Source organism: Numenius arquata, chromosome 8 (genome assembly GCF_964106895.1).
Source record: "Numenius arquata chromosome 8, bNumArq3.hap1.1, whole genome shotgun sequence".
NCBI lineage: Eukaryota > Metazoa > Chordata > Aves > Charadriiformes > Scolopacidae > Numenius > Numenius arquata.
Window position 1 is genome coordinate 43,519,316 of NC_133583.1, and position 11,970 is coordinate 43,531,285.

Sequence of the window (11,970 nt, forward strand, 5' to 3'; positions counted from 1 at the left end):
TCCGCCCAGTGCGGCCGCACTCCCGCGGAGGAACGGGGCTGCACGTGACCACCCTCAGCCCCCTCATCCCCGGCTGGTCCGACGAACGGTGTCCGGCCCGCCTGTTCCCCGCGATCCGGCAGCCGCCGTCGGGTCGGCATCCCTCCAACGGACCGGGTACCGCGCGCCGTCGGGCCGCCGGAGCGCGGCCGCGGCGGCCCCAAGAGCACCGGGAGGGGGGTGGGGAGGCTGCTTTGGTCGGGGGCGGCGGGAAGCTGAGTAGCTGCGCTCTGGCAAGCGGGGGGGGCGAGGCGAGCGGGGCTGGGGGCGGCGGCCGGAGCCACCTGCGCGCCGCCACCTGGCGCGCCGCCCCCGGCGAGCGGCCCCTCCCGGCCGGCGCCCCCGGCCCTCACCGGCGGGCTCGGCGCCTCCCCGCAGGTCGCCTCCCCGCCGCCGCCCCGCGGGAGACTCGGGGGTGACGCTCGCCGCCGCCGTGCCCGGCGCTTGGAGAGGGAGTGCGGCCGCGCCGGCCGTGGCAGCACCCCACCATGCCGAGGTCCTTCCTAGTGAAGAGCAAGAAAGCGCACAGCTACCACCAGCCCCGCTCCGCCGACGAGGACTACAGCCTGCGCCTGGAGACGGTGCTAGCCCAGATCTGTGCAGGTAGGAGTCCCTCGATCGCAGCCTCGCTTGCGGCGGACACAAGCCTCCCCGCCCCGCATCACCCCGCTGCCGGCGGCACCGGCCGGTAGCTGTGCAGCCCCCTACGGCACCGCAGCCCCCGCGGGACGCCGGAGGGGCTGATGCGGGGTTGGAGAGAGTCCAGCAGCAAACCTTGGTGGGAGCGCGGCCGCCGCAGAAGGTGGCTGTCTCCCACCGCGAACCCGCACTGAGGCCCCCCCCTCGCCCCCTTTGCCCTGCAGACAGCAAGATCCCCGAGGACACGGGGCTGTGCCGCACCGTCCTGCCCGATCCGGAGCCTTCCCAGGGGCGCTTCTCCCCGGAATCCCACCTTACCGAGCCTGCCGATGGCACCTCCGAGTCAGCGCCCAGCTGCGAGGGCAGCGTCTGTGACAGGGTGTCCGAGTTTGAGGATTTCTGGAGACCTCCCTCGCCCTCCGTCTCGCCAGGTAGGACCGGGGCGAGCAGCTCTGATTGCGTGTCTGTGTCAGTGCCGGGGGGCAATAGCTCATGGCTGGGTGCCGCCGTCGAAAACGAATGGAAGGGACAGATTTGCCTTTTCCCACGTAGTGGGAAACGGCAAATCTGTTCCCTTCCACTCGTTTTCGGGTTATCTTTTTCGGGTTGATTTTCCAGCCTGTCTCCCACTGCTGAGGGAGCAGCGGGTGACAGGCTGTTGGAAAGTTGTTATGCCATCGGATGTTGATTTTTTGGTTTCTGATTAATTGCTAGAAACAAGCTAGTTATGTTTTAAAGGTCCCAGCATTTTCCTATAGGGTCGTGCTACCCGGAGTTTAGATGTTTTTTTAAGACAGTAGAAATTTCTACTAGGCTGTCTATATACCTGTGGTAAACAGCACCGACTTTGTGTTTCGTACTACCTGCTAGACGTTTTCCCTAACTCCTTTTCAGGTTATTTCTTGCCTCTTGCCTATAAAAAGGATCTCTCCCTCCCTTCCCCCTTTCTCTCTCTTTTTGTTGTTTTGCTTTTCTAAAAACGCATTCGTAAAAAACAGATGAAAATAATGACAGTCAGATTTAAACACCCCAAATCCAGGAAACTCACACTTATGGCTGCAGCGCCTGTCTCTAGCTCCCTCGTCCTGCCTTTGATGTGGTTGGAGCAGTGGGAGATGCTGTCCCCAGCCTGGCGCGAATACTTATCTCGTTTAAAAATACAATGGTGTCATTTTATAACAAAAATATGTATATATAAAAACCACTTTTTATTGCCTCAGTTAAAAAGCGACAGCTGGAAAAAGAACAATTTCTGTCTTAGGGAAGGAAAAATTGTCTCAGCTTTACCAACTGACAGCAAATGCTGGCAAACGAATACTTAGTCCTGTTTACCCACCGATTTTCCCACTTCGTCTTTATAGTGTCTTTGCATATCAACGGTTGATTGTAATGATGTGGGCTTGCATTTTTAAAGCCTCCACCTCTTTTAAGAGTCCTAAAGCCCTTTGAAGCGACATTCAAAATGCTGCCCGGGCCAATCATCATGGCCAGCCACGGGACAGTTTCAGCCTGCAAATGACAGACCGGACCAAATGCAGCGGTCTGTGTTTTGCTAATATTCCTGCACAGAGTGTAGCAATGTGTATAATTTTTGTTCTAACGAATTTGTCCTGTTCCTCCTTCCCCAAGTAATTAAAATTTCTGCACAGGAAACAGGCTGTTTTCACGAGGTGTCTAAAAGACAGATGTAAAATAGAGCAGGTATTTACCAGGGCTGCTCTGCCTTTTCCTTCTCCCCGCTCGTTTCTTCCCCCGCTGTGGGATTCATTATCTCCCAGCCAACCATCCAGCTACCCAGGGAAGTTGCCTTTGCAAAATGAGGGTGACATTCCCTGATAAAGATTTTTCTGGGGGCGCTGGGGGAGGGCTGATTCCATCCCCCCCCCACCCCACCCCCGATCCCATTCACGGGATGAACGGGAAGGTAAGGGACTCCAAGTACTCAAGGAAAGTGCTTTATTAAATGAACCTCAGTGTATTGAGAAAGGTGCTGTTATGTTAATGATGAAGGCAGTGGCAGCAAGATCAGACAGTCGGGCTTCCTTCCACAGCTCTCCCCAACCCCTCTGCCTTCCAGCTGCTTTGTCAGATTCAGCGTGAAGCTGGAATATGTGCCTCGGTTGCTCTGCAAGGTGCACTGGACAGAGACTGGATTTCTATGATTTATCTGAGTTATCTGAGTGGGGCAAAGTTTCTGTGCTTTGACAGGCAGGGCAGAGGAGAAATGATGTTTCTAAATCATGCTCAGGGCAGGTGCAGTGAGTAGTACTACCACCCTCTTATCCTTAGAAGTGAACATAGGTACAGGTTGCACTTCAATACGCAGTGAAAGCCACATTTCAGGTTTGTCTGTGAGTGCTGTGCTGCCAGTCCAGGTGGGCATGCGCAGACACAATACCTATTAACACTCTAATACATTATTGACTCCATCAGTGCAAATCACTTTGTTATTTAACCTCACTTTCTACATGTTTGTGTAATTGCATGCATTTGCATATACAGAAGGTGTCTGATAGCTCAGTGCAGCAGTGTATTAGTATGTCCTGATAAGCCTGTTGAAGCTGCAGTCTTGGAGGGAGGGAGGCTTTTACTGGGTATAATGGAGTTATGCAAAGAAGGTGTTGTTACGTGGTCTTTGGAGGAGGACACTTGAATCTTTCTTTGCTGTGCATATCAATCTGTTCCCCACAAATTCAGGTTGAATTTGTCTTGCCTTCAAAAAGAGCGTTGAAATTTTTTTCTCCCAGAAGTGGTCTATATAAAGGCTGCGCAGAATTGCTAGGAAGAGGAGGGAGTCTCTCCCTCCCTGCCCACCCCTTGGAGGCCTAAATGCTGTGGAGTGGAGGAGAGGCAGGCACAGAAGTGCCCTGCAGTGTGGCAGAGCAGAGTTTGCAGGTTGCCTTGGGTACATGCCTTGGATGGCTTGAGCTTGCCCCTGAGAAGTATAGTGAGTGGCTCCCCTGTGCTTGTGCTTGAGAGGTCTCCAATGTATGTGAGGTGATGGAAGGAACATTGCACGCAAACTGATCTGTGGTGCAGTGTTTTCCGTGTCCCATCTTGCCAATTCCAAGGGCTCAAAAATCAGGTCAGCTTTCCCTCTCACTCAACAGACTGGCTTAAAAATCAAGATTGTAAGTAATACCTTATGGATATTCAGTTCTAGTGTTGAAATATTGAGGGTTTACGTTTTCATGCTTTTCTTTACAGTGTAGGCTAGAAGTTGACTTTAAGAGGAAAAAAAAGTTAAGAACAAGCAAACAAAAGGAAAGCTGAGGGCCTGATGAAATCATGCAGTTTCAGGAGCTGGGGCTTTAAGATAGTTTTGAATCTTGCGATAAAATCGTGAGAGATGGCAACACTGAAACTGGTTGCAGAGACACAAGATAGATGATGTGACGCTGACCACAACTTTGCAGTCAGTGCAGAACAGGAAAAATCATGCTCAGCACCATGTCAGCTAATTTGATTTCATCGCTATGTTCAAATGTCCCAGTTGGTATGTGCGCATGTATTTCCAACCAAAAGACTACTAATTTCAAGGGAGACTGCTAACATCTGAAATTATGTAAAAGGTAGGAAATAGTCATTCAAAGCTCAATTTCCATCTCATTTCCCACTCCTGTAAGCCTCAGTGACCATCTGCCTATCCAAATGGATAGCTTAACACATCATGCCCTCCTTCCCTAGCCCACCCCTGGTTATCTTGGTTTGTTGAAGGCTGAGAAAGCCATGGGAGCTGTGAAGCTGACAGAAATGACAAAAAGCAAGCAAGCAATTGTGGGTGGACAAGTTTTTGAGTAACAGAGGTTATTGTGGAAGCCCAAGTTGTAAGTGATGTCAATGTCTCTGTGAAAGCATTGGCACTTCAGGATTTAACTAATTAATCTTTTCCTTGGTTCACCAAAACATTTGTCCAGTGGAGATATTTGACTCTCCAAGTGCTGCTGCCTGTTGTGATGAAGAGTGAAAGCAGAGCACCACAGGCATTAGTCAGCATCTCTGGCAGACAGAGTTGGGGTCTGGTACCTCAAGTTCCCTGCCAAACTGTGCTTTCCTCTGTGCAAGACACCCTGAGCATGTGTGCCTTTAGACACTGATCTCAAAGGCAATGTTCCTGCCATTGCATCAGACTGCTATGGGCCCCCAAAGTGTGATTCATCTTGTGGTGCCCACTGCCTTGGTCAGATGCTATTGCCAAAGGTGAGCTTGTTAGAGGCAGCTGAAGGCATCTGAGCTTGTCCTGGTGGAAGATTGCTTTGATTATTACTGCTAGGAAAATCTTTTTGGGTCTTCAATTTTTAATGCAGCCTATACCAATGATTTTGCAAAGCTTTATGTTTTGGGTAGACTCAGCTTAGTTTCTTTACTTGGAGAAACTCAGAGCAATCTGAAACAGCCATGATTTTATTTCAGATGAGGACTGATTTTAGTTTATTTTTTTTTCTGAAAAAGTGAGGCATGATATGCAAGCACCTCAGTAGCTGTTCTTTATTTCAATTATGCTAGTATAGTTATGGACAGTTGTGGCATGAACTTGAGAGGCTAGATTTGGGCATTAAATTATGCAACAAGCAGTTTTTAGTTTTGTTGAACAGGTAAATCTCAGCATGCTTGCTCCTTCTGGCACCTTTGTAATGTCATATTTGCTATATGGATGTGTGGGATTTACATCAGAGCTTAAATGTGGATTGTCAGCTTTGATGCCCATCGTGGGACATAATAGATACACTTTTCTGAGAAGCTGCAGATAAAACCAAAGGAAATTGCAGACTAAGTTGTTTAGTGTCTCAACAGTTAGATCAGTGTGTACACACCTGGGCATCCAGAGATGGAGGTAGACAAAATTGGTGGCTGCTTTAAGTAATTTGGCTGGGACAGCAGGTGAGTAGGTAGTACTGAATGCACAGACCCTGCTGTGCAGTATAAAATGTCCTCCCATTAGAAATGGAAGGGCAGCCTTAATGTGCAGTACAGGGTTCTGGCTCTGGGCACAAGTCTGAGTGCTGAGATGATTCTGCCCCATGACAGTGGCTGGATTATGAAGCACACTAATTCCCATGCCCTTGTGTTTCCACAGCCTCGGAGCGATCTGTGTGTCCATCCCTAGACGAAACACCCCCCTTCCCGGTGCCCTTCAAACCGTACATGTGGAACAGCCTGGGTGGCTCCGAGCTGAGGCACCTTGTGCAAAGCTACAGGCCCTGCCCAACGCTGGAGCGAACCTCAGCCCTGGGGCTCTTTTGCGAGCGAGGCTCCGAGCCTGCCCTCTATGGTGCAGAGTGTAGCTCTTCCCTTGGACTTTATGGTGACTTCGGCTCCCCAGGCCCAGGGCTGTTTGAGCGGCCGCCAGCAGCAGCACCTGGACTCTATGCTGAGACGCAACCTGGGCTGCAGCAAGAGAAGGGGCCAGGTGGCATCAAAGTGGAGTCGGACCTCTTGTGCCGCCCATTGCTCATCAGCACTGGCTCTTACAAGTGTGTCAAGTGCAGCAAGGTAGGGATCCCTTTCTTCCACACAGGTTATGACTCTTCCCCAGCCCCTTCTCCCTGGCAAGCCTGACCGTGTGTGCTCTCTCCCCTCAGGTCTTCTCCACACCACACGGCCTTGAGGTACATGTGCGCCGCTCACACAGTGGCACGAGGCCCTTTGCCTGTGACATGTGTGGCAAGACCTTTGGCCATGCAGTCAGCCTGGAGCAGCACAAGGCCGTGCACTCACAGGTGAGAGCGGGGCGGACTGCCAGGATGAAGGTCCAAGGGCCAGGGCCAGCTGCTTGCTTCAGCTGGCTCTGGGGAGGCCATGAAGGCAATCACAGGGCAGTAAGTGGTCATCTAAACTGAGGAGAGGAAGAGAACGTGGTAGGGCAGCAGTGGGCAGTTGTGGGTGAAGAATATGGTGGCAGGCAGAGTGAGCAGCTAGTGAGCAAAGGAGCATACCAACAAATTAAAGAACACGGGCTTTGTTTCCATTCCCCAGACCTTGTGTGCATCTCTATTAAGCAAAGGACACTTCTGGCACTCCAGAAGTAACAGATAATAAATAATAAATTTTCACTCTCGGAGCTGGAAATTGTAATGTGGATGTTGACTTTTTTTAACAGCTAAAGCAATGCACTGTGCTTTATTTCGATGCAGCTCTCCTCACTCTCTCCTCCCCTCCCCCAAAGAAATGAGTCTTCCCTTGTTTGTAGTCATTGTGTCTGTGCAGGGAACATCTGAACGACCAGTCAGGTATAGAACACAGACTTCACCCGTCTCGACACTCTCTGAGTCACACACCAAAAGAATATGGTAGTTAAGTTTGGTAGGAGGACTTGTAACATTTTCCACCTGCTGATATTGTGCCACATTTCCCCTTCACCCACCCACTTGACCTGGCAAATCTTCCTTCTTCAGATTGGCTTTTGGAGGATAGAGTTACAGCAATGTTTTTTTTTCTAGCTGTTTCATTTACAATTTCATGAGTGTGCAACAGCAAAGCACACAATGAGGGGAAATATCTCATCAGCCATTAAAAAATGATGAAAAGAGCAGCACTGCATATTGTATCCATGGAGGGGACAACACTTCAGGGAGAGTGCATTAAAAGCCCAATAAACTAACGTAATTGGCAGGAAGAGGCATAGCAGGAAGAGGAAGGTGTGATCGTAGTTAAGGGATGAAAAGATGATTTATGGTGGAAGAACATGGTGGAGAGGAGTGTGTGAAGGAGAGGAGAGAGACAGCAAGATCTTAACGCATTTATTGTGATATGTTAAAGTAGTAAGCCAAAAAGCTGTTTTCCCCAGGTGTTCTAGCTACCTTCCACTTGAATTTTAATGGAACTACAAATAAGCAGTTAGTTGTTACCCTACAAGCAGAAATCAGCCAGCCACAGATTTCCCAGGAGAGACCAGCAGACCTCAGCACCCACTTTCCTGTGTACAGTGGAGAGCTGGCCTCTGAATAGCCTTGCAGCTGTTGGGCTTCCCAGTGGAGTGATCATGTCTTGGGCCCCTGTTGCATTGTGCAGGCGGGCTCTGCCTGGTCAGTTGGGGCTGCTCCCACCTGGCCATTCCTGCCAGTAGGAAGAGCTGTTCAATTACAATTTTGTGAGGAGCGGTACACAGTACTGGGAGAAGGTGATCTTTTTTCATCATGTGGTGCTATCATGCCAGTGTTAGCGTCTCCTCAGGCCAGTCCTGCTCTCTGGAGAAGTGGAAGTGCTTGCTAAGGCAGAAAGGGTAACACTGGTGTGCTGCTGGGCAGTTCGCTGCTGGTGGGATCACTGGTATGATGTAACATTTGTGTGTTTGGGCTCCTCTCTCTGCAGGAACGCAGCTTTGATTGTAAGATTTGTGGCAAGAGTTTTAAGAGATCTTCTACTCTGTCCACCCACCTGCTCATCCACTCGGACACCCGGCCCTATCCGTGCCAGTACTGTGGGAAGCGGTTCCACCAGAAATCTGATATGAAGAAACACACCTTCATTCATACAGGTCAGCCCTGCAGCTGCTGGTGTTCAGCTCTAGCTGTAGGAGCAGGTCGCTGAAGGGGTCTCTCTGCAGCAGTCCATGCTGTGACAGTACATGCACTTCCCGGTGCTTCTTACTGCCCTGTTGCTGTTAATACTATCTGAGCTCTACTCGTGCAAAGGAGGGTGATTTGAATGTGGTTTCATGAATAGCAGCTGCAAAAAAACCCAAATCCTCGCAATCCAATCAGTGTTCCCTAAATAGGATCCACCAATGTTTATTCAAAGGACTTTTGTGTAAGATAATTTGTAGAGTATTCTTGTAGCCTTGATTTACAGCTGAGTTCCCTGGAAAATGACAGGTGAATTTGATTGCAGCATTTCTTTTCGCAGGATCTACCAATTTACAATAGGAACAACAGGAGTCTCCTCCTCTAGATCAAACACTAAACTGGAGGGCCTAGGGCCCAACTCTTAGTCTAAATATTTGTTGAGAGGTTGTCTGCACGTCCACCCGGACTTTCTGAGAAATGTCTGCAATTTGGTACAGAATGGAAGGAGAGGTGCAGAGTTCTCAAGTTTCACTGTTAGTAATAAACGTGGAAACTAATAAAGTGCAGGTGAATCACCAAAGGAACTTGTTTTTAAAATACCATTCAGTGAGAAGGCAGATTTATCAGAAAAGAAAACCTTGCACCATTCATTTAAATTAGAGGGAAATGAATGATGTGTGAGATACAGAAGCATTTGTAGACATGAATTAACAGCTGTACTGACTAAACCCAAGGTTCAGATGGCCAAAATCCTGTTTCTTGATACCACTAGCAGGTATCAAGGGTGAAGCCTAAAAATGGCAAATGTGTAGAAAGATGGCATTATATGTAGCGCTGCTTGGTTGTGACTTTTCTACATGACAAGCAGTGAACAACAAATGTGACTTACAAAGATTTTCCCCCAGGTGTTTTTTGAATGAAAATGAACTATTTAGGAAGTAATACAAAAAGTATTTCCATAGTAATTTTTCAAATAAGGCTCAAATAAGTAGAATTTCAGCCAAATTCTGAATCTTTGAAATTCTGAAATTCTTTGAAAAGTCAAAACTGTTATTTTGTTGTGAGATAAGAAACTGTGCCTGGGCTTTTAAATTGCTAACATAAACCAAAAAAATGTCCTTAACAGAATCAGGGATCCCTTTCATACGCAGCATACACTTGTGAACTGAGCCTCGAGCACATTTTGTATTATTTTATGTTTTGAAGAATCTGAAGTGCGAAGAGTTGTTGCTCCAGCTGAAGTCAGTGGGCTCTGCAGGTGCAAAGCCACTCTGAAAATCAGGCTTGGTTTTGTGGTTGGGTTCCCTTTTATCCGTTATTTGATAATAAATACTATGAAAATGCATTGAGATCCTGCTCCCTTGGAGGCCAATGGAGTTTTGCTACTGACCCCTCCATAGAAGTTCTGGAGGCTGCATTTATTCCCATTATGTTTTTTGCCTGCAGGACAAGTTCAGGGCTGGCTCTGGGTGACTGCTGGCATTTCAGTGTGGGGAATGGAAAGAAGAGCAGATCTGGATGAACTCTGCCCTTAAGGGTTCACTTAAGGGCCCTCATACCCCCTGTGGGGACAGACTGCAGCTCACTGGGTTTGGCTTAACAACCTCCATGTATCTATTCCACCTGCCCCCATGGTGATGCTAGAATAATTGATACCAGGCATTCAGCATGACCTGGTGTTCCTTCCAGGAATTTCTGACGTTTCTAGGACACAAAGCCAGTTTAAATCGCACAGAGCCCATGCAGCCAAATGTATCCACAAGTTATGGGGTCCTGAGAGCACTCTGTGCTTCAGGCTGCTCCCAGGGCTATACTGGGCCTATGGAGGTGCAGCCAAGTCCAGGCCTTCTCAGCTGCAGTGCAGGATCAGCTAATGCTTCGGGGCTCCAAATTGCTTGTTTTTTGTAAGAATGACTTCTTTGGTAATCAGACAGGAATCCCTTTGATTAGCTCTAAGGCCTGGTGTGCATTTCCTGTTTGCTCTAGTCCTGCGTAAGCACCATGTTGCCTCTTTCACACTCTCTCTCTCTCCCCGGCCTTCTGCTTGCAGGTGAGAAGCCTCACAAGTGCCAGGTGTGTGGAAAAGCCTTTAGTCAGAGCTCCAACCTCATCACCCACAGTCGGAAGCACACAGGCTTCAAGCCCTTTGGCTGTGATCTGTGTGGCAAAGGCTTCCAACGAAAGGTGGATTTACGGAGACACCGAGAGACACAGCACGGCCTGAAATGAGTCCCAGCTGCAATATGGAAAGCACTTACAACACTATGAGAACAGATTCCCTTGGCTTCCCCGCTGGACCCAAGCCCTGTCCTGAGCACAGACCCTGGCATTACCTTTCTGACCAGGAGCTTGGAGAGGAAAGAAGAGGACAGGGCCATACATTGACAACTCAAACAGAATGACTGTGAAAGCGGAAATTAAAGGCTGGGGTTTCTCTCTTTCTCTTCCTCTCTCTGTTTCTGAAATAACACTGGAAAATAAGCCTTTTAGATATGAAGCCTGATATTCCAAAGATGGATAAGCTACCAAATATCTCTAAGCTGGAAAATATTTCTCCCTGGCCAAGATGAACCACATGAAGTTTTCAGTAGCTTGAATCACCTTGCAGGGAAACATGGGTATAATGGTGTTTACATGGTAATGACAGAGAGCCATCAGCACGTGGTGTAGGGAGTGCTTGCCTTGGTTGCGTTCCAGTGCCGAATGGCTTCACTCTTGGTTTCCTGTCAGGAAAACCTGGAGGGTCAGGACTGAACTGTGCAGTTTGACATCTTGCTGGTTTTTAAGCAAAGGTAACAGCTTGGGCCTGATCTTGCTCTCACTTGTTCTGGTGCAAATCAGGAGCTGCATTAACTGTTATAGAAGGGCCCTTTTTATCCTCCCAGAACCATCTGTCTGTGCAAGGCCTAGCTGTACGCATGTGTGTTTGAGGCATGGGGGGTTACTTCTTGCCACATCCACTGGGGAGAAGGAAGCTTGTGAAAGACAAGTGGAAAAGCCAAAGCACAGAGTTACGTCTTACAACTAGAAACCCATCCAACAAGGGATCCTGTCTGAGGGCAGGAGCACAGACTTTCTGTCCAGAACAATTACTGGCTTCTGCACTCTGGGCTTGTTCTAATAACTGGAAAATAGCTACTCAATAGCATCATTTGTATATTTGTTTTTGTTTTTTAATTTTTAAAGGGAAACTTGGCTGAGGTAGGCAGGAATCATTATAGAATTATAATTGACTGAATTTGCCTTAAATGACCCTGCATGTACCTCAGTTAAAAAAATGCTGGTTTTACTCTCTTGACAGGTTTGTAAATGTCCTTATTTAGGTTTTATGGAGTGTCTTATGTTTATTGGTACATATTTATTGGAACAATGTTTTAAGTTAATAAAGTATTGAGGATGGTCCAGAGTGATTTTTATTTAATAATGCAACTTCAGCACATTTGTGAATGTCAGCCATTACAACAATACACCACAGTGGTGGTCAGGGCTATGGCATTTGACGAGGGAGTGCAGGCACAGCGGAATTTGCACAAGGGCTCTGGTGATTAAAGAATGCTGCCATATTTATTTGTCCAATTCCCACTGATTTCAGTTAAACAGTTCACACTTTTGAAGACTGGGGTATACAGTGCTTAGGACTATCACTGTAAAAGGGTTTATAGAGAAAACAGCAGTTTTAAGTGTCTGCTTTGGAAATGTAGACTGCCAGAAGTCCCTGCTCAGCCCAGGAGGAACTTGGATGTCCTCCTGCAGGATTAAATGTCTGTGCCCGGGAGTTTGCAGGGAC

At 48.3% G+C, this 11,970-nt stretch overlaps 1 protein-coding gene across 1 annotated transcript; it reads left to right on the top strand.

Annotated features, from left to right (window-relative positions):
* Window positions 1-527: 527 nt before the first annotated feature.
* On the top strand, window positions 528-10,412 carry GFI1 (growth factor independent 1 transcriptional repressor). Its single transcript, XM_074152151.1, has 7 exons — window positions 528-648; window positions 806-831; window positions 959-1,109; window positions 5,756-6,171; window positions 6,261-6,398; window positions 7,990-8,155; window positions 10,234-10,412. Exons 1-7 carry the CDS (start codon window positions 528-530, stop codon window positions 10,410-10,412), a joined length of 1,197 nt encoding a protein of 398 aa, XP_074008252.1.
* Window positions 10,413-11,970: the final 1,558 nt, after the last annotated feature.